Here is a 23726-nt window from a genome sequence, read left to right as displayed (position 1 = left end):
TATTTTGAAAGACATCCTGTTTTCATGGATCAGAAAACTTACTACTGTTAAGAAGCCAATACTCCCCAAATTTATCTATAGATTATATACAATCCCTATGCAAATCCTAACTGGCATTTTTGCAGATACTGATAAGCTGATTCTCAAACTCGTAAGGAAATGAAAGTGATGCAGAACAGCCAAAACAATTTTGGAAAAGATGAACTATTTCAAAATTTACCACAAAGCTGCAGTAATCAAGACTATATGGTACCAGCATAAATAACAACATGTAAGTCAACAGAATGAAAACTTCAGAAATAAACTCTCACATTTATGGTCAATTGACTTTCTACAAGGATGTCAAGGCAATCCAGTGGGGGAAAGAATAATTTTTTTTTACAAATGGTAATAGAACAAATGGATATCTATGTGCAAAGAATATAGTTGGACTCCTATCTGAGAGTATATTCAAAAATTAAATGGGTTATAGGTCTAAATTTAAGAACTAAAACTACAAACTCTTAAAACAAAATATAGGATTAAATCTTCATGACCTGGCTTGGGCAATGGTTTCTTATATATGACACCAAAGCACTAGCCACATTAGAAAAATATTGGACTTAATCAAAATGAAAACTTCTATGCATCAAAAGATATTACAGAGAAACTGAAAAGACAACACACATAATGGGAGAAAATATTTGCAAAGCATATATCTGGTAAGGGTCTAGTATGCAGAATATATAAAAAACTTTAAAAACAAGAAGACAACCAATTAAAAAATGGACAAGGATGTGAACAGACATTTTTCCAAAGAAGATACAAAGTCCAACAAGCCCATGAGAAGAAGGTTCAACATCCTTTAATCATAAGGAAAATGCAAAGCAAAACCATAATGAGATAGTACTTCATCCCCATTGGGAGGGCTAAAATCAATCAGTCAATAATAAGTGTTGGTAAGGTGGGATGTGGAAAAGTTGGAACCCTCATAGGTTCCTAGGGGAAATATAAAACGTTGGAGCTGTTTTGGAAACAGTCTGGCAGTTCCTCAAAAAGTTAAACAAAGAATTACCATATAACCCAGCAATTCTACCCTAAATATATACTCAAAAAATTGAATCACCTGTCTACCCAAAAATCTGTACACAAATGTTCATAGCAATACTATTTGTTAATAGCCAAAAGGTGGAAACAAGGCAAATATCATAAACTGATAAGCAGATAAATAAAATGTAATATTATCCACACAAGGGAATATTATTCAAGCATAAAAACGAACAAAGTTCTGATACATGCTACAACACAGATGAACCTTGAAAATATTATGCTAAGTGAAAGAAGCCAGACACAAAGGCTACAAATTGTGATTCCATTTATATGAAACCTCCATTATAGGCAAATCCATAGAGTCAGAAAACAGATCAGTGGTTGCTAAGGACTGGGGGACTGGGGGAAAGGGAAGTAATTGCTAATGGGTATGAGGTTTCTTCTGGGGGCAATGAAAATGTTCTGGTTTGGATACTGGTGATGGTTGCACAACCTTGTGAATATACTAAAAACACTGAATTGTACACTTTCAAAGGGCAAATGTTATGTTATGTGAATGTATCTCAATTCAAAAATACTGAGCTAGAACCTGTAGTTATGACCGTAAAACTGAAGGGGTTTATAAAATCATCTTGTCTCAATTCTCACATTTTATAAAGAAACTGAGATACAAGGGGGCAAAAGCAGATTATCCATGGACCCAAATTTTGTTAACAGTAGAGTTGAGATTAGTATACAAGATATTTCTACCTCAGTTCTCAGAACATATAAAAAACAAACAAACCCACTTTAATAAACAGATTTACAAACAACTACACCCTTTAAAATGTTATGTTAAAAACTACTGTCTTGAAATTCCAGCATCTCTTTTTAAGGTCCAGACCTAGATTGTTAATAAATACTTTGTTAAAGGCAAAGCAGCAACTTCACTGGTATCCACCCCCCGCCCCACTGGTATTTTTAAAAGGACTTTAAACAGTTAAAAATTTGCTCATTTATTATCCACAGTTTAATATAGTTCAGAGATTTAATTAAATATTAGTTAATCAAGGCTTTTAGAAAATCACACAGCATCAGATTTTTGAAATGCTGAGCCAACTTTCCAGGGCTTCAATTGTGCAAAAATATTGAAATATATCTCATATTGGGCTTTTCAAAAGTTAAGACACTCCTACCACTTGCTGAGCATTCAGGTCTATGCCTCCTCTCCCTGAATCTGGGGAGAACTGTGGTTGCTTCAACCAACAGAGTACAGTGAAAGTGACCTTTCCAAATTCCCAACCCAGAGAGTCACTGAGCTGATTAAAATGATTATTGTTTTATGTCACTTAATTTAGAGTGGTGTGTTACACAGCAAAGATAACTGGAACAGCACATGTGATTTTTTATGATAAGAACAAGCAACTCTTGTTCCCTGATGGTTCCTCTTTTCATAGCACTCTACAATCATATACACACCCTTGCAAAAGCAGATATGAAAATACATGTATACATAAACATACATTTTTAAAAAGATGATAAGAAAATTACACAGTTTTTCAATCGCCTGAAAATATAACCTAATATTCTAGTATGTTAGAGTTCAAAATATCACCCCCGATCTCAAAAGTTCGGATGCAATTCCATCCAGAAAATTTTTCCTGAATGGTCGTGCCCTTAATAGGGTTTATCCTAAAGCAATCATTTTCTGATTACCCAGGTCGTTCTCATTAAGGATAGGTTTGGCCTACTGTTAACTTAGAAGCCTTCCATACTGACCTAAAGGTCTTTGGACATTTTACTTTTTAAGTAAAAGACAAATTTTGGCTCTGTCTACACATACTATGTGATCTCAAAGAAAAATGACAACTTTGTTGGGTCTTATCTGTATCTTAATTGAGTTGATCAGGACGATTTTAAGAAATCATGAAAGAAACTGAGAGAAAACATGAGAAGTTCTGAGCACAGTGTTTGGTACAAAAGATAACACCTCTGAAATCTACCTTTGGGACTCTAGACTATTGCTTAGTAGCTGTAAAAAAGAATCACATACCAGTAGTAATCATATAGATTTCTGAGTCATATTTTGCAACTTTTAGGAGACCATTTTAAAAATCAGAGCATATTATGAAACATAACATCGATTTATGCTAGATAGAATATAGAGAAGGTGATTTACAAATATTTACCTTGATCAAATATTTTTCCCATCTATCTGCTGTAACAGATTTGCCAATCTTCCTCATCAACTTCAAATGGAGCTCCACCAATTCTTTAGGTACTTAAAAGGAAGAAAAAATACTGTTAGCCAGCAAAATAAAACATTTGTAAACATTTAGGATCATAAAAAAAGAACTTTCTCCAATGCTGAATACTTTTTCAAAATAGATGTTGATTTAGTTATCTTTTAGAACTCTGAATCAGAAAAGACTAAACTAGGGCAAGAAATAACTGAAAACTACTTTTTTAAACATGAACAAGAATATTCATGTTTTCTTTCAAAACATCAACAATTAAGAGTGAACTCAAATGTAAACTGTAGACTTTTGGGTGATAATAATGTGTTAATGTAGGTTCATCAATTTCAACAAATGTACCATAGTAGTGTGGGATGTGGACAGTGAGAGAGGTTGTACAAGCGTGGAGAAAGAGGGTATATGTGAACTCTCTATACTTTGTGCTCAATTTTTTTTGTGAATCTAAAACTGCTCTAAAAAATAAAGTCTATACAAAATACCATAAAGTAAAAGCACTTAACTATACAACTAAAATTTCTACTGTGTTTCTCATACCACATATTTGGTTTCTTGACTGAGATTGCAGACCAAGACACAGATTCACAGAATTAGAAAGGAATCAACAAATATAAATTCCAAATAGACAGATATCTCAGAAACCGAGTCTAAGTGGTTTTCAAGCTGTTGAAGAAAACTACTCTTCTGATCTATCCGTTCTCTAGTGTGCTGAACTCCTCTACAGCATCCCTGTAAGTCTCTGCTTGACAACCTACAGGGACAGAAAATTTACTTAACCTTCCAAAATTCTAATTATTAGAAAGTTACCCTTATACAAAGTAAAAAATCTGCCTCCCTACACCTTCCTCCCCTGTTTCTTGCCCTTATTCTCTAGTTTCAAAGAAAATACTTTCAATCTCTCTTTTATTGGAACCTTCAAATATTTGAAGACAGCTGTATCTTCCCTCAAGTTTTCTCTTCCAACTGTAAACAACCAGAGTTCCTCCAAATATCCCTTGGGCATCATCTGATTATATGGTATAACTGTATTAATTAGACCGGAGGGAAATAAAGGACACACACATTTAGCATTTCCCAAATACTAAATACTGCTAGTAACCTAAGAGAAATTACATTTATACTATCTAAAAAGTTTCCATAATCAAATACATTAGGAAAATATATATTTATTTTTACCACAGAGCTTCCTGAAGCCTTAATTGATTAGTCTTATATAAATAGTCTTATATCCCTATCTTGGATATAATCTGCAGCATTCCCTAATATATTTGATCATGGAATCTTTTTCTGTGAAACACACAATACATTGTAGTATACAAGTGCTCTGAAGTACAGGTTGGGAAGTGATGGACTAATTTTTTTTATTCATTCTTTCAGATTCTTTACTCTCCACTAAAGCCACTTCTAACTTGAAATGACCCTGAAGCATAAAAACATTTCACTATTCAACAAATTTCTGTGGGCCCACTATTAGTAAGCAAGAAATAGCCTCTACCTTTAACGAGCCTACTTAAGGGAGTCGTCTCTGGGGCGGGGAGGGGGACGGTAAATGGTGGGTGAGTTGGAGGTAAAGGAAAGAAGCACGGGAGGGATGATTACAGACGAGTAAACAGACAATTAAACTAAGCCAAGACCAGAATACATGGGATTGAGGGTGGAGTGGAGAAAAGGGGGAAAGGACACTGCTTATGAAAGTAACAGCAGACACAAAAGGCTGAAAAACAAAGTGAGCATGGAACTGGGAGCACTCAGAAAAGGGGTATGATCATGAAGAATCTTGTAAGAACAGGCTACAAAGTTTACATTTTATTAAAAAGTTTAAGCAAGAGAGTGCTCTATAATTTAGGAAGATCTCAAAAACTGAACTGTAGGAAAACAGCTTTTATTTGCTTATTTGTTTTAGGAGGTAGTGTGCAGGGTAGAGACTAGATATAAATTCAGGAAAATATCAATCCAGAAAGATGGGAGTAACATGAACTAAGGCAGAGGTGGTACCAAGAGAAGTGGGGAGATTTGAGTTATGTTTAGGAAACAAATAATAAAACTTAGGGACTGACTGACTGAGCAAAGTGAAAGCATCAAGAAAAACTGAGGCACTGACATAGGCAACTGAGTAGATGCCAATGACAATACATCAGGAAGAAAAAGACCTGGGCTCAGTTCTCAGCTCTACTACTTAAGACAAGGAGACCATGATTCTGGTCAAGTTCTTTAAACAATGACTCTCAAATTCCTCGTCTGTAATAAAGGGTTGAACTGGCTATCTCACAGTTTTAAAAACAGAAAACATTATACAGGGCTTCCCTGGTGGCGCAGTGGTTAAGAATCCACCTGCCAATGCAGGGGACACGGGTTCGAGCCCTGGTCCAGGAAGATCCCACATGCTGCAGAGCAACTAAGCCCATGCGCCACAACTACTGAGCCTGCGCTCTAGAGCCCACAAGCCACAACTACTGAGCCCGCGTGCCTAGAGCCCCTGCTCCACAACAAGAAAAGCCACCGCAATGAGAACCCTGCACACCACAACAAAGAGTAGCCCCTGCTCGCCGCAACTAGAGAAAGCCCACGCGCAGCAACAAAGACCCAATGCAGCCAAAAATATATAAATTAATAATAATAAAAAAAGAAAACATTATACAAAACTAAAATACCTTTATTTTCACTTCTGTCACAACATTTGGGGAACCAAGGTCACTTTCAATTTCTCCTTTTTCCTTTTCCCCAAACACAGTAGTCTTAATGATTCTACCTTCCTACATCTCAAACCTGCTCCCTATCTCCCCCAATTTCTCTACGATATCATTGCACCTTCTCACTTCTCTCAAAACAGGTATGGATACTCTCCTGTAACCAAACCAATCTTTAAAAAAAAAAATACTGCTTTCATGTCACTTCCCAGTTCATAAATATCTTTGATGGCTCCTAAATACTTATATAAACTCATCTAGATTCCTTACCCTAGCCAAAGAGTCCCAATATTCAGTTTCAACCTAACTCTCCAATCCTTCCCTCTTACTCCTGCACTGAAATGCTTGATTCAAGCCATTCTGGCCTGTTCACTATCCCCTAAGCATACCCAGTATACAACCTTTCTGGGCTTTTATTCAAGCGCTCCAGTTTACTGTTTTCTGCCACTTGAATCATATTCATCTCTTAATGTCTGGTCAATAAAAGCCCTAAAAGTCTCTGAGATGGCTTTCCAATGATTCCAGCAACATCTTCGTCCTTGGAATGGCCAAAGTATTCATATTATCTGCATCACTCATTTATCAGTTAGGTAAAACCTCTGCACCTGTGTTTTATGCATATCCTCCACATCACAGACAAATGAAATCACAAAAAGTATTGATGCAATTGGTACTATTTTTAAAAATCCAAGAGGACAAAAGTAAATATATGCAATAAATATGTTTTTCATCCCACTTTGCAAATATAGTCATTCTTGATTTAGGCATGTAGAAGTAGATTTCCTTATTAGAGTATTGGCTCTTACACAGTACTATCCAATAAAAATATAAAACGAGCCACATAATTTCAAATTTTCTAGTAGTTCACTCATAAAAGTAAAAAAAAAAGGTCAAAATTAATTTTAACAATTTATGTTATTTAGCACTATATATCTCAATGTTATTTCAAACATACTATCAGCATTTAAAATTTCAGACTTTTATATTTTTTAGACATTTTACTTATTTTTTAAATTTATACCTCAATTAAAATTATACATCATTGACCTATGACAGTATTACTTTCAGGTGTACAACATAATGATTTAATATTTGTATACACTGCAAAATGATCACCACAATAAGTCTAGTTAACACCCACCACCATACATAGTTAGAAATTTTTTTTTTATGAGAACTTTTAAGATCTCCTTGATTAGCAACTTTCAAATATGCCGTACACTATTATTAACTGCAGTCACCATTCTGTATATTACCTCCCTTTATAACTGAAAGTTTGTACCTTTTGACCGTCTTCATCCACTGTACACTTTTTGGGTGATACTTAGTATTCAAAATATATCATTTTACCCTTACAGCATATCTCAATTCACCCTAGCCATATTTCAAGTGCTCAAGAGCCACATACGGCTACTGGTTACTGGCTACTGTACTGGATCACACACAGCTAGCACATTTAAAACTAAAATTTAGAACCCACAATTTACTAACAATTTACTTAATTTTTTTTTTTTTTGGTGATACAACTGACATATAACACTATATTTAGTTTCAGGTGTACAACATAATGACTTGATATTTGTAAATACTGCAAAATGATCACCACAATATGCCTAGTTAACATCCAATTTACTTATTTTTTTTGTTACAAATAGAACTGACAGGCTAATAACCTTATGGACACTTGTAGCTCTTAATATCTTGCCAGTCAATAAGAAACAGATAAAAACTTCAATAGAAAAGTTAAATTGAAAATATTACAATTCCCATACTTTGCATTCTCTAAAACAGTGCTGTCTATATCTGCACTTTTCAAAACAGTAGCCATTAGCTACATGTGACTATTTAGCACTTGATATGTGGCCAATAAAGCTAAGGAACTAGACTTTTAATTTTACTAATCTTTAATTAACTTAAACAGCCACATGTGGCAAGTGGCTAGGGTTTGGGGCAGTGCAGCTATAAAACATCAATCATATTTTTAAAATACATGATCATTGTCTATGACACGCACTGACGATCTATAAATTCACTTATTTATCACCTGGAACATTTCCTAAATAATTTCATTTCGAGAACATTAGGTAATTATTAACTTCCTTCTAAGAATTATCTATTAACCAACTTCATGTCATTCTGAAAATTACAGGTTTTGTCCCAATTGAACCAAGATCTCTACCTTTTCACATGACAGGTTTGATATATAACCTTTAACAGACCCGTTTCTTTCAAAAGGCCTCAAGAAGGTGAAAGATTCTGAAGCAGAAGAAAAGGTCAGGTGCTCTGTGAATTCATGAAGGGCCTGCCAAAATGATGCAGGTATGAAACAGCAGTAAGTGGTAGGATCCCAGAATGTATTACTGATCCAATCACCCAAAGATGTTCTATAGTTTTACATTTTTCTAAGCATCTTTCCAGCACCAAGCCTTAAGAATGCTGCTGCTTCCGCAATTCTAGTTTTATTACGCACAATTCTGCTTTTTTAATGGTAGAAATTTACAGCTGCTCATAATAACTAAATGACATAATTCCTCTCATTTCTCAATGAAGTCTTTTACTTAAACTTCCTCTATGGTTGTAAGCAGAGATACACTTAGAATCACAAAACAGTTGATTTTATGTAGGCCATTGATAAAAGAACACTGATTTCAGATACAGGGATTTAAGTATAAGCTTACAAAAAGCTTTTACTTACTGTCAGTTTTTACAAACTCTGTTGGGGGAGCACAGTTTTTAACCATAATGACACTGGTCCCACAGTCCACTTGATCCTTGAAATAACTATTATGTTTTTATAAACCTTATTGGCAAAAAGTTCATTTAATCAATCATCTTAAGTTTTCAGAAAAGCAAAAAAAAAAAAAAAAAAAAGGCTCAAGACTATGAACTATAACTTAGGTCATTATCTGAAAAGGTATAGTTTACAGATGCGAGATGCCAGGTAAGTGTAATATAAATCACTAAGCTCAACTTTCCATTATTACCATAATGGAAAAAAAAATCCAAGAATAGGTGTTATGTAAGCAGGCAAACCAAGAGGTTTCTAATGCTCCATTTAGGTTTTGGGTTTCATTTAGAATCATACTGCTATTCCCATATAGGTAAAGAAACACACCAAACATGGCTCAGATTATTTCAGAACCAAAGCCGTGAAAACAACTCTGCTACAAAGAAAGTAATCAGTGTACTACTATAAACATCAGTATGGCTGGAGGCTCTAATAACCAGCATTCAGCACCTCTTCCTGAAGGAGAAGGTAGATGTTTATGGGGAGGAAAGACCTCTAGATAAGATGATGTGAGCCACCCTCACATCAGTCAGTCTTTAAAGGGTTACTCTTTCCTTATATGTACTTGACAAACAGCATCCTGGCAGAGGGAATCTGAGGTACTTGAGGCAATGGCTTCCAATAACATACGCCTCCAACTCTAATCAGATAATTCTATTTCCCTTCTCTCTTTTCTCTCTACTCAATTTAATAATCATGGGGGGTGGGGGGATGGGTAGGGAAGGAAGGAAAGAAAGACCCAAAACAAATTTTAAAAGAAAGAAATAATGATATCATAGTATTTAAGGAAGAGGAGGGATCTTTTCCTCCAATAATTTTAAATCTAGTGAAAGGTTGAAAGACTAGTACACCCTTCACCTAAATGCACCAACTGCTAACATTTTAGGTAAACATTTTTATACAGGATAAAACCATCAGCGAAAGCCTCTCTAATAAAAAAAAGAATGAAAAGCAGCAGCCAACCAAGCCAAGGAAGGGAAGAACATGCCAGGCACAAGGAAATGCCTGTAGAGAAGACCTGAAGCAGCTAAAAGCTTCCAGTGTGTCAGGAAAGAGAAAAATGGTAAAAGATGCCACTGAAGAAGTAAGCAAAGGTCATATCTTATAAAGCCTTGAGGTCCGTGTAAAGAGTTCTGATTATATTTTGAGTGTAATGAGAAATCAAGGGAGGAATTTAGGAAAGTTTCCTGATCTAAGTTTTTAAAGATCATTCTGTGTCTAGGATCTGCTTCATAACAACCTAAGCAGCAGAGGACAGATGAAGTTACAGATGAAACAAAATTACAAAATTTCACTGAACCTAGGTGATGAGCATGTGAAACTTCATTATACAACTTTCTAATTTTGTATAAGTGGGGAATACGACTAGACTAACTAGGAGGCTAGTGCCATACTTCAGGCAAGAGATAATGATGGCTTGGATTAAGGTGGGAGCAGTGGAGATTTAGAGAAGTACCCTCAAGGAAAACTGCAAAATCTAGAAAATTTCAAAATTTTTAAAATATTTTCTAACAAGCACCTTCACCAATCCTTAATCTGAGAAAGTAACTACTATATATATCTGTCTTCTATGTGATTCCTATTGATTTGTTCATTTTTAAAAGCAGAAACCACGACTTTTTGCTTGATTAGTCATGATTTAGAAAGGCAACATATACACAGACATTTAATAATAAAGTTAAATAAATTTATGTGTACCATGTCTTATTTCTCATACTCTTCATCATTTCAAATGTTCATATTGCACTTAAAAGCCTGCACTTAATATTTCAACTAGGTATTCTTTAAAACTGCATTACATGTATATTATGGAAAGCACTAGAAAGAGTCAAGAGAAAGAGGTGCAAACCTCAATTTTCTCATCCATAAATGGAGTTGTACCAGATGATCTAAAGTCTTCCAGCTCTAATATTCAATGTCCAAGTCTAAGTATTGAGGCAGGTATTTATTTGCCTTAGAATAACACAGCAGTCGTCATAGGATTTAGCATTTTTGAACTGAAAGCACACTCTCTGATAAACTAGAAAACTTAATAACTAAGATGTGATGTCAATTGCTCAAGGTCGAAGAGAGCCCAAGCAAGATCTCAGACCTCTGGCCTTCCAATCCAAGGCTCTTTCTAATGTTTCTTAAAGTATCAAATGGATGGAGGAATAGTTCAGAAGACCTAACTTATGAATCAAGCCACCCTTTCTGCATAGCTCAGTATCTGGGTTTTTATCTTTTACCTTGGGTTGCTCCTGCCTATGCACTGAGGCATTAACCATTTCTAAAATGTAATCCAGCTTTCTGTAACAACAGAAAGACTACTACTACTCCTCCTCCCAATCCATTCTTTCTTTTTTCAACAGCTTTATTGAAAAGTAATTTACATACCATACACTTCATCCTTTTAAAGTATACAAATCAACGGGTTTTGGTATGTTATATGATTAATGTTTAAATTGTGGTAAAATACAAATAACATAAAATTTGTCATCTTAACCATTTTAAGTGTACAATTCAGTGGCATTAATTACATTCACAAAGTTGTGCAACCATGACTGCTGTTGCTGTTTTCCTATCCGTTTTTATAGTTAAAAGTTTTGAAACAGTTACTTCACTTCCAAATTGCTTTCTGGAAAATTTACAATTATAAAAGTAAAGTCCACTACAGTATATATTCTCCGTGGGAGCAATACCGCACCCAAGGGGGCAAAAACTGATCCTTGAGGAGGGCAAAAAATCTCAGATATGGTTTACGGTTCTCAGCAACTTAACCCTATCTGACAAAATCTTACTCCTTAGTATTTAAATTCTCTTGCTAGGGAGAAATTAATTTTAAATTAAAGTTTTCTCTTTAGGAGTGTGATCATGGGAGAAAGAAAAAAAAAAAAGGTTGAGAAACACTGTGCTTTAGAATTCAAAAGCAAGCATTGTTACTCAAAATGTAAAGCACTATCTTTAGACAATGCTCAACCTGCGAAAGAGGCTGTATCCACTGAAACCAAAGCCAAGATGCAAATGCTTTGCTACCCCACAAGAATTGATTTTATCCATAATGTTAAACACAATAATGGGAAAAATTATGTTACAATTTTAATATTTAAATAAAGCAGAAAATCAAGCATGGTAGCTAAAAAATTGTTTTAAATTTATCCCCAATGCTGACAATTAAGAGAGAGTAAGAACTAAGTATAAAACAGGAAAAGAGAAAGAAAATAAAGGTAGGCTCTTTGACATCATATAGTCTTAACTACCTTTACAGTCTCACTTTGTAATTACCTATCATCTATCTCCTCTTCTTCCTCTTTGCCACCCTTAGATGTAAGCTCCAAGAAGGTAAGGGTCAGATCTATCTGCCTTTTTCATCACTGTAGTCCCTCCACCAAGCACAGTTCCTGGCTCATTCAACTATTTGATGAACTAGAATAGGGACAAGAAAATAAAGGAGAAGGAAAGCAACAGGGAGAGATGGAGTGAGGAAATTTTAAAAGTTCTCAGACAGCTAGAAAAAAAGAAAGTTCCTTTAGGTGTGAAAGAAAAATTATCTGAATAGTATGTAGGAAAGTGATGAGGGAGATGAGATGAAAAAGATGGCAAAAGTGGCTTTAGAATTTCAGTTCACTAACCCAAGTTCACTTGGGTTAGTGACATCACTAACCCAAGACAACTTATTGGCAGGGTTTTATTTCCCCTTTTCTCTCCCTTTTGAGGGAAGGGATGGAAGATGTGAATGCTCCCATGGACATTTGTATACAGGAGTCAACAATGAAGTCCACAAGTTTAATTAAATAAATACCTATATAGTGATTTCCTAACACCAGACCTCTATAAAGTGCCAGATTTCTATCCCCATCATGTATGTTCCGTAGTATTTAAAAACTTAAAAACACACTAAAAGATGCCTTTATGACTCAATACCATGATTTTAGGTGTTAGGAAATCAGTTTGCTGTTTCTTTTAAAGACCATTCTGCAGATCTATGAACTTAAATTAAAAGAACTCTATTTCTTGGGACTTCCCTGGTGGCGTAGTGGTTAAGAATCCGCCTGCCAATGCAGGCGACACAGGTTCGAGCCCTGGTCCGGGAAGATCCCACATACCGCAGAGCAAGTAAGCCCGTGTGCCACAACTACTGAGCCTGCGTGCCCTGGAGCCCATGCTCCACAACAAGAGAAGCCACCACAATGAGAAGCCCACACACCACGACGAAGAGTAGCCCCTGCTCACTGCAACTAGAGAAGGCCCGTGTGCTGCAAGGAAGACCCAATGCAGCCAAAAATAAAATAAATAAGATAAATAAATTTTAAAAAAATAACTCTATTTCTTTATGAAATTTATGTCATCTTTATTCCTTGCTAACAAGTGATCATGCTTTTCTTTCAACCAACATTCATTTGACAAGCGGAGATAACTATATAAGAAACATACTACGTCATCTTACAGTTTCCTAAAATCTTGGCAGAAAGCATAACAAATGAATTCACTGTAACTTCTACAGTTATTTCAATAAATAAGAAAATGTACATGAAAACACTTTATAAACCATAAAGCAATATACAAACCAAAGTTACTGTTATTCACCACCAGATGGTGATCATGTCTTATTTAAAGCAAATGCTGACACCTTATTCAGGGGCCAGCCAACTGACTATTAAAAATTATTAATAAGCAAACCAGGTTGTCTGAATAAAATACTGGTGATTTAAGTATGTTCAGCTGAAACATCAGCAAAACACAATCAATAAAAAACAGGTTCTGCCTGAAGATTTCTAAAGGAGCTGATCTGTTCTTATTAACATTTGATAACTACTGATACAATTTAAAGAAAAAGACAACAGGGCATGTTTTCTGGCAGTCTTATATGGGTTATTTAACCATTCATACCACCTTGATCCACCCTAACGTGTTATTTTAAAGCAAATTCCAGATACCATGATTTCAGACACAAATATTTCACTGTGTATCTCTAAGGGATGAGGACTCTTTAAAAATAAGCATAATAATATTATTACCACCTAAAAACTAATAATTGTTTAATGTCACAGAATTTCCAGTCAATTAAACAATTTTAAAACATTTTCAATTAACCACGAAATAAAATTGTATTTTTTTGTTACCTCTGTAGCAGATGCTGGCCAGCACCTCACCTTTATCCCCTCAGCACTTACGATTCCAGTACAACCCAACCTGCAAGCATGTGCAAGTCTTCACATGAGGGTTTTTTCTGACTACAGGGCAGTGGAGTTAAGCATTCCTGAGGGCATCCCTAAACCAATAACTGACAGAGTTCCTTAACCTCTTTGCTGGGATGAATCTGAGGTATAATCTACACTGTCTTTCAGATCAACAGAGGATTTAGTCCCAGTAGCCTATAAAGTAACATACTTGAAAACACATCCCATATTGGCTTTTTTTCCCCTTTCCAGTATCACTTCCCCTGCCCTTGTCAGTGTTTCCTGGCATCAGTTTCCAAATAAACTATTTGCACTCACATTTCTGTCTCAGGGTCTACTGCCTGGGGAATCCAACATAAGATTATCAATCTCTTAATTTTGAATGAAAGCTATGGCCATCCTAAGAAAATGTAAACACAAACATTTCTGTAAATATGTTCAAAGAGTTTAGAGACAACCCAAAAGACATACTATCCCAGTTTAAAGAACCCTTTCTCCTACAGGTTCAGGATAGTCGAGATCTTAATGTGTTCCATTGAGATTGTTCAGTTATGCTGAAAACTAACATCCCCACCCCTTACTCTTCATTGTTGGCGAAGAAGCATCATTATCTCAATCCTCAGTTCTTATGTGCATAAGAATCTAACTGAAAGTACACCAACTGTTGGCTTAAGCTCTACACTTTAAAGAAAAAAAAAATGTTCCTAGAAGGAATGGTTTACTAAGACTGGGTCCCTTGAAAAGCCACAAAATGTGATATTTATGAGTATTTTCATTTATATATGACTTTCAACGGATTTTGCTGCTGGCCTCAAACAATTCAAGTAAGAGTAAAGGACTTGCGAAGATTTCTTTTGAAAAATCAATTTGGGAGGGGGGGGTACTTCCCTGGTGGTCCAGTGGGTAAGAATCGACGCTCCCAATGTAGGGGGCCGGGGTTGGATCCCTGGTCAGGGAACTAGATCCCACATGTATGTCACAACTAAGAGTCTGCATGCTGCAGCTAAGAAGTCCACAGGCTGCAACTAAGAAGCCTGCATACTACAACTAAGAGCCCACATGCCGCAACTAAACATGCTGCAAGGAAGGTCCCACGTGCCACAACTAAGACCTGGTACAGCCTAAATAAATAAATAAATATTTTTAAAAAAAAGGAATCAAAAAGAAAAATCAACTTGGGGCGGTCATACTAATAGTATGATAAAGTCACCTCTAGGTAACACACACTCCTCCTCTACCCTTCTGAAAAAAGTTCTGTGCACTCAGTTTCCATTTTCTCACCTGTCCCATTTGCTCCAAACCCACCACAATCTGACTTCCATTAGTTAAATTAAATGGATGCTTTAGTCTTTGTCTTAATTTGGCAGCATATGACAAATGTGCAGTGACCACAACTTGGTTTTTGAAACCTGGCCATCCTGTGACACCACTTTTCTGATTTCTCCTCTTATTTCTTTGCCCTGTTTTGGATTCATTTGCAGGCCCACTTCTGCCCTTTCCTTGAAAGCTGGTTCTATTTTAGGATTTCATTTCTTTTGTTCCTAAGACATCTCATCCATCCTTTCATTTCAATTTAAATATGTTGTCTCACTCTACTGGTTATGGATATGTTCAAGTAATAGAAAACCTTACCAGAGTGGCTTCACAAATATAATGGGTTACTTTTTCTCATATAGACTTCTCTAGAAGTCCAGACTAATGAGTTGCTAGTTTTGGTTTAATGGCTCAAGAAATCCACCATATTCAACGTCATGGAATACCCAAACATTCCCTGCTGTTTCTAGCCTTTGTACCTTAGCATGTGCAGCTCCCTCTATCATCAACCCACCTCTATTCATCCTCAGAGTTGTTTCATTGTCACTCCTTAGGAAATCATTCTTTTATCCATTCTTTGATTACTCTTTTATCTTATCAGGATTAAGTGCCCCTGCTGGATATTCCAAAATGATTCTGCTTATACATCACACTGTATCATAAATGCCTGTCTGATCACCTCTATCCCACATTAAAAAGGCCTTTATCTTCAGCACCTAGGACAGTGCCTAGCGCATACCATACATTCAATAATCACTTATTGAATGAATAGATGATGTGGCCTTTAAAAAAATCAATTTTATTACAGAAATGCTAATCAAAAACTACAATGAGGTACCACCTCACACCAGTCAGAATGGTCATCATTAAAAAGTCTACAGGGCTTCCCTGGTGGCGCAGTGGTTGGGAGTCTGCCTGCTAATGCGGGGGAACGTGTATTCGAGCCCTGGCCTGGGAGGATCCCACATGCTGTGGAGCAACTAGGCCCGTGAGCCACAACTATTGAGCCTGCGCGTCTGAAGCCTGCGCTCCGCAACAAGAGAGGCCGCGATAGTGAGAGGCCCGCGCACCGTGATGAAGAGTGGCCCCCGCTTGCCACAACTGGAGAAAGCCCTCGCACAGAAACGAAGACCCAACACAGCCAAAAATAAATTAATTAATTATTTTTTTTAAAAAAAGTCTACAAATAATAAATGCTGGAGAGGGTGTGGAGAAAAGGGAACCCTCCTACACTGTTGGTGGGATTGTTAATTGGTACAGCCACTGTGGAAAACAGTACAGAGTTTCTTCAAAAAACTAAAAATAGAGTTAGTATATAATCCAGCAATCCCACTCCTGGGCATATACCCAGGCAAAACTATAATTCAAAAAGGTATATGCACCCCAATGTTCACAGTAGCACTATTTACTGATACAATAACCAAGACGTAGAAACAGCCTAAATGTCCACTGACAGATGAATAAAGAAGATGTACTACATATATACAATGGAATACTACTCAGCCATAAAAAAGAATGAAATAATGCCATTTACAGCAACATGAGTAGACCTAGAGATTATCATACTAAGTGAAGTAAGTCAGAAAGAGAAAGACAAATACCATATTATATCACTTATATGTGGAATCTAAAATATGACACAAATGAACTTACCTACGAAAGAGAAACAGACTCACTGACATAGAGAACAGACTTGTGGTTGCCAAGCAGAGGGTGGGGGAGGGATGGATTGGGAGTTTGGGATTAGCAGATGCAAACTATTACATATAGAATGGATAAACAACAAGGTCATACTGAACAGCACAGGGAACTACATTCAATATCCTCTGATAAACCATAAAGGAAAATAACATGGAAAAGAACGTGTATATATATATATATATATATATATATATATATATATATATATATGTGTATGTATAACTGAATTACTGCTGTACAGCAGAAATTAACACATTGTAAGTCAACTATACTTCAATAAAATAAAATTTTAAAGTAATTTATTCATAAACATGAACTCATAACCCAAGCAACTGACTGATTAGCAAATGAATAAACAATAATATACGTTTCTGGCACATACTTAAAGAAGCAGACAGAAAAACAGATAAGTTTCTAAAACCCTTAAAGGAAACATGTAAAATAGACTATCCACTTTGGCAATGTGCCTTTATACCAAGCAATCAACTATACCCATGCTTATCAATTTACAAGTTGCCAACCATAAACTTGCCTTTATGAATGATTAAGTTTCCTAATGTGACAAGAGAAAAAACTAAGATAAGCAAAAAACAAACAAACAAACAAAAGAAGAAACCAGAAGAGACTATGACTAAACAAATGGTTGCCTTGTGACCCTCTTCCTAGACAGTGACCCCACTTTTAACCTGAGGCAACCACTGATCTGCTTTCTGTCACTAAGAACTGTCTTTTCCAGCATTTCACATAAATGGTATCATATAGTATGTACTCATTTTGTCTGGCTTTTTTAGCTCAGCATAATGTTTTTGACATTCACTCACGTTCTGCATATATTAGCAGTCCACTCCTTTTTTACTATAAGTAGTATCCCATTATATGAATATATTGTTCATCCAATCATCTGATGAACATTCGGGTTATTTCCAGTTTGGGGCTATTACAAGTAAAGCTGCTATGAACATTTGTGTACAAGTCTCTGTGTGGACATATATTTTTATTTCTCTTGGGTAGACAGTAGTGGAAACTGATAGGCTGTAGAGTATATGTAGGTTTAACTTAATAAAAAACTCCCAAACATTTTGCCAAAGTGGTTGCACTATTTAATCTTCCCACCCTTATTGTATAAGAGTTCCAGTTGATACACATCCTCACTAACATCTGAGGTATAGTCGGTCATTTCAAAAGAATGTATCTTCTGCCATGCTGGGTAGTGTTCTAGAAATGTCAGTAACATCCAGTTTGTTGATAACATTGTTTATGTCCTATACTCTATCTAGTTGCACTATCAATTACTGGGAGGAGTGCTGAAATTTCCAATTATAACTTTAGATTGTGTATGTATCTTTCAGTTCTGTCAATTTTTGCTTCACATATTTTAAAGCTGTTACTGGGGGAAAAGACACTGTCAGAATCATCACATCTCCCTGATAAATTAACTCCTGTAGCATTAAACTCCTTGCTCTAAAGTTTCCGTTTTCTGATATTAGTACAGCTATTCCAGCTTTCTTAAGATTAGTTTTGCACAGTAGAGCATTTTCTATCCTTTTATTTTTCATCTATAACTTTCTAATTAAAGTGGATTTTTGTAGCATATAGTTGGGTCTTGCTTTTTTTTATCCACTCTGACAATCTCTTTTATTTAACTTTAATTTTAACTAAAATACCACAGGTGGCTAGTGTACAGCTCGTGAACTAAGAATGGTTTTACATTTTCTAAGGGTTGGGGGTTAAAAAAATAAATAAATAAAAGGAAAAACAGTATTTTGCACACATGACAATTACATGAAATTCAAATTTTAGTGTCTATATAAAGAAAGTTTTAGTGGAGCACAGCCATACTTATAAATTTATGTAATATCTATGGTTACTTTCATTCATGCTACACTGGCAGAACTGAACAGTTTCAAGAGACACTGTACTGATCACAAAGCCTAAAATATTCTTAATATCTGGCTTTTTAAAGAAACTTGCCAAACCCTGGTTAAAACCATTTATAGTTAATGCAATTATTGATATAATTGGATTTAAATCTACAATCTTACCATTTATATTCTGTATATTCCACCATTTCTTTGTTCCTCTCTTCTATCTTTTCCTGTGTTCTTTTGGATTAACTGGGCACACTCTAGCATCTCATTTTATATCTACTATTGGCTAACTAGGCATACTTCTTTACTTTAATATTTAGTGGTTGCTCTAGGTTTTACAATATACATCTTTAACTCTATACAGTGTACCATCAATGATATTCTCTCACTTCACAAAAATGTGAACACTTGTTACCCTTACAACACCGCAGTACTTCTATTTCCCTGCTCTCATCCTTAATACTATGGATGTGATACATTTTACTTCTACATATGTTGTAAAACTTACCATAAATTATGATTTTTGCTTTAAACAGCCAATTATCTTTTAAGATGTTTAAAATTAGGGAAAATGTATTTTATATTCAAACATATTTATCATTTCTTGCACTCATCATCTGTCTAGATCCAAGCTTTCATCTGATCCATTTTCCTTCCATCTTAAGATGTTTCTTATTGTATATTTCAACTAGCTAGTAGTAAATTCTCTGGTTTTATTTCTCTGAAACGGTTTCTATTTCACTCTTGTTTTCAAAGGGTATTTTCCTGAATATGTAACTATACGTTGACAATTTTTTTTTTTATTCAGTACTTTAAAAATGTTCCATCATCTCCTAGTTTGCATACTTTCTGACAAGAAATCCTCATTGTTTCTCTGTGCATAATGTCTTTTTCTTTGGCTGCCTTCAAAATACTCTTTTTTATCACTGGTTTTTAGGAACTGGTTATATCATGGTATTTTTGTGTGGGTCTGCCCTGCTTTGGGTTTGTTGAGATTATTGGACCTTGTGAATTCAGAATTTTCATCAAATTTGGAAAATTTTGACCCATTACTTCTTACAATATTTTTGGTTCCATCCTTCTTCTAGGATGTCAAATACACTTTGTTGAGCCAACTTCGTATTGTCCCACAGACCAATGAGCCATTGACTAGTTTCAGTTCTATTTCTCTACTTTAAGTTTAAATCTACTGCTGTTTCTTCAAGTTTACTGGTCTGTTCTGCACTGTCCAATCTGCTGTTAAATCTGTTCAGTTAACTTTTTATTTCAGATACCCCTTTTGTTAAGCAATAGAAGTTCCATTTGGTTCTTGTTTATATCTTCCATTTCTCTAGCCATTATGTTCATATTTTTCTTTAAATACACTTATTAATTATAATAGCTATTTTTAAAATAAATTTATTTATTTATTTTTGGCTGTGTTGGGTCTTTGTTGCTGTGCGCGGGCCTCTCACTGCAGTGGCTTCTCTTGTTGCGGAGCATGGGCGCTAGGCACGTAGGCTTCAGTAGTTGTGGCTCCTGGGCTCAGTAGTCATGGCTCGCGAGCTCTAGAGCACAGGCTCAGTAGTTGTGGCGCATGGGCTTAGTTGCTCCACGGCATGTGGGATCTTCCCAGACCGGGGCTCGAGCCTGTGTCCCCTGCATTGGCAGGTGGATTCTTAACCACTGTGCCACCAGGGAAGTCCCTATAATAGCTATTTTTAACATCCCTGTCTGCTAGCTCCATCACCTCCATCATTTCTAATCTGTTTCTTTGGGTTGATTTTTCTACTGGTTATAGGTTACCCTGGACGTGTTTCTTGCAATGTCTAGTGATTTCTGCTTAGATGCTGGAAAATATCAGTCACACTACTGTTTTTGAGTATTTGCAATCACTCCAGAGAGAGTTGGGATTTGTTTTGGCAGGCATTTATTTACAGATCCATTTGATCCCTCTGAGGACTTTCCTGTCTTTACTACATGACAAATCCAGTGGGTTCTCCACTGAATGCCTTGGGTGCTCCAAAAGACCTTTCACTCTGGTCAGAATTAAATGTCTCCTGCATAAATTTGGTAAATGTTCTGCTAGTAGTTCCCTGGATGTTCACTGCCTAGCCTTATAGCATTTTACTTTATGCATTCATGACCTAGTATTCAGCAAAGATTCAACGTGGCCCCTATAAACATTTCTGGAGTTCTTTTGTTTGCATAGTTCCTATCTTTTCAGAAACTGGCCATGCAACTTCTAGCTGCCTAAGTCTCTCCAAAATCCAATCTGTGCCTCCTCAACTGAGTGAGGCTTGCAGCCTCATTAGGCTCCCTCTCCCTGCTTCTTCAATCCCAAATTTGCTTCCAGACAGGAAGCCATGGTAGTTGTAGAGCTCATATTCCTTATTTCCCCTCTCTCAGGGACCACAGTCCTACTCTGCCCTATCTAATAAGAGACAGTTCATATATTTTGGTCCAGTTTACTATTTGCGACAAGGGGATAAAGACTCCTTATTGCTCCTTCATGGCCGGAGATGAAATTCCTCATTTTTTAAAACAAAATGGAAGACATATGTATCTGAGCAGATCATACAAATTTAAAGAAGAATGAATTATAAATGAATCTATTTTTCACATGTTAAGTACCTAAAAAGAAACAATAGGGATATCAGATACTGGTTTGTAACATTTCCAAAAAAAGAAAAAGGGAATATTGGATCCTTAAAACAACTTTAGACATGAATATTATTGTCTCCATTATGAAGAGGCTCACAAATTAATAACCTGCCCAGGTCACACAAACATCAAGTGGCAAGGCTAAGATTCTAACCCAGCTAACACTAAATACCATGTTTTCACTCTACACCACATTGCGTCCCATTATCTCTCAACACAGATACTACATTTCAAGAAATCTGGTTTGCCAAACTGAATTTATTAAAATCTCCTGTGTTTTACTTAGCAAAAGTTACTATTAACTATCAGTAATAATATCTGATCAATGTGGGGAAAAGATATTACCACAGGAAGTTGAGAATATTTCATATAAAAGCAATGACAGGACTTCCCTGGTGGCACAGTGGTTAAGAATCCGGCTGCCAACACAGGGGACACAGGTTCGGGTCCTAGTCCGGGAAGATTCCACATGCTGCAGAGCAACTAAGCCCGTGCTCCACAACTACTGAGCCTGCGCTCTAGAGCCCACGAACCACAACTACTGAGTCCGCATGCCACAACTACTGAAGCCCGTGCACCACAATTACTGAAGCCTGTGCACCTAGAGCCCATGCTCCACAACAAAGAGAAGGCACCGCAATGAGAAGCCCATGCACCGTAACAAAGAGTAGACCCCACTCACTAGAGAAAATCCTGCACGCAGCAATGAAGACCCAACGCAGCCAAAAATAAATAAATAAGCAATGATACAAACGACTGAATTTAAAAAACATTAAAAAATAATGAAACACTGTATAGCATAGGGAACTCTACTCAATATCCTGTAATGGCCTATATGGGAAAAGAATGTCAAAACAGAAAAAAAATAAGAGTGGATATATACATAACTGATTCACTTTGCTGTATTCTTGAAACTAACACAACACTGTAAACCAACTATACTCCAATAAAATTTTTTTTTTTTTAAAAAGAAACAAATAGGGCTTCCCTGGTGGCGCAGTGGTTGAGAGTCTGCCTGCCAATGCAGGGGACACGGGTTCGAGCCCTGGTCTGGGAAGATCCCACATGCTGCGGAGCAGCTGGGCCTGTGAGCCACAATTACTGAGCCTGCGCGTCTGGAGCCTGTGCTCCATAACAAGAGAGGCCGCGATAGTGAGAGGCCTGCGCACCGCGATGAAGAGTGACCCCCGCTTGCCACAACTAGAGAAAGCCCTTGCAGAGAAACGAAGACCCAACACAGCCATAAATAGAAATAAATAAATGAAAAAAAAAAATCATTAAAAAAAAAAAGAAACAAATAAAAATAAAACAAAAAATAAAAAAGAAAGAAAGAAAAACAAGCCATGATACAATGTCATTTTTAGCCTATGTGGCATTTGGACAAATAGATATGTATTTATTTAAATCTAAAATTGGCATTTAAAAATACCTTAAATGATTTCTGGACCTTTGGTTATGATTCACCCAAGCTAGTAAATCCCTAAGGAACACATATATTTCCTATTTCATAGGTGGACATTATGTTCATTATCCAATGTTGGAGACCCCCTAAAATGTAAATTCTTTTAAAATTTTATTCATAAGACCCAGAAAAGGGGTTAACATACAGTAGACACTCAATGCACACTTGGGGAATAAAAGGTCCCCATATTTCCATTCTCAAAATGATGGAGGTACATTACACCAAGAAGATGGGCTGTCCCTCTTCCACAAATCCCTTAAAATGACAGTAAAAAACAAGCAAACAATAAAAAACAAAGAGATAGAAAAAAAGTAATAGGCTTGTGTTTCCAATAAATATGAAGTAACAGAAACTGTATTTACCTTATGCCTAAAACAACTAAACAACAGAACAAAATATATGAAACGATGGTACTCAAGACATTACATGAGAGGTGACAAAAGACAATAAACAATGATACATGAAAGATTAGAAACAAAGACAATAAACACCACAATTGCTCCAGTGTATTACTTGGGTAAGGAGGCAAAGAGGGAGGACCCAGTCAAAACCTCGCAATTTCCCTCTGTCAAAGAGGTGAAGCTGGGAGTTAAAAAGGCAAATTAGATATGAACTAGCGTTCATGGAGTAGAGTGACAAAGAGGTGAGAGGTGCAGAGACCACTCTGGAAATCCACAAACAGTCCCTTCTGAGTCTGCAGCAAAATACTAATCAGTGTATGTAGGTGAGGAAACGACCCAAGGTCAAGGAAAGAAGCATTAAAAGGAACAGAGGGAACAATGCCCAACATCCATACAAGTCTTATGAGCAAGTTCTATTCCCCAACAGCCAAAATGGAAAA

General features: G+C 36.2%; 1 protein-coding gene across 2 annotated transcripts in view; it reads right to left on the bottom strand.

Moving 5' to 3' along the window:
* Positions 1 to 23726, bottom strand: part of RSF1 (remodeling and spacing factor 1) — a 179515-nt gene that overhangs the window by 131928 nt on the left and 23861 nt on the right. For both annotated transcript variants that reach the window (XM_082410310.1, XM_082410311.1), the window contains one exon: positions 3198 to 3289. In XM_082410310.1, the coding sequence (XP_082266436.1) occupies positions 3198 to 3289 (92 nt within the window). Of the gene's footprint in view, positions 1 to 3197; positions 3290 to 23726 lie in introns of those variants that run through there.

This window comes from Balaenoptera physalus (assembly GCF_965194825.1).
Source record: "Balaenoptera physalus genome assembly, chromosome: 10".
NCBI lineage: Eukaryota > Metazoa > Chordata > Mammalia > Artiodactyla > Balaenopteridae > Balaenoptera > Balaenoptera physalus.
Note: the sequence above shows the minus strand (reverse complement) of the source record. Positions and strands in the feature narration are given on the sequence as shown.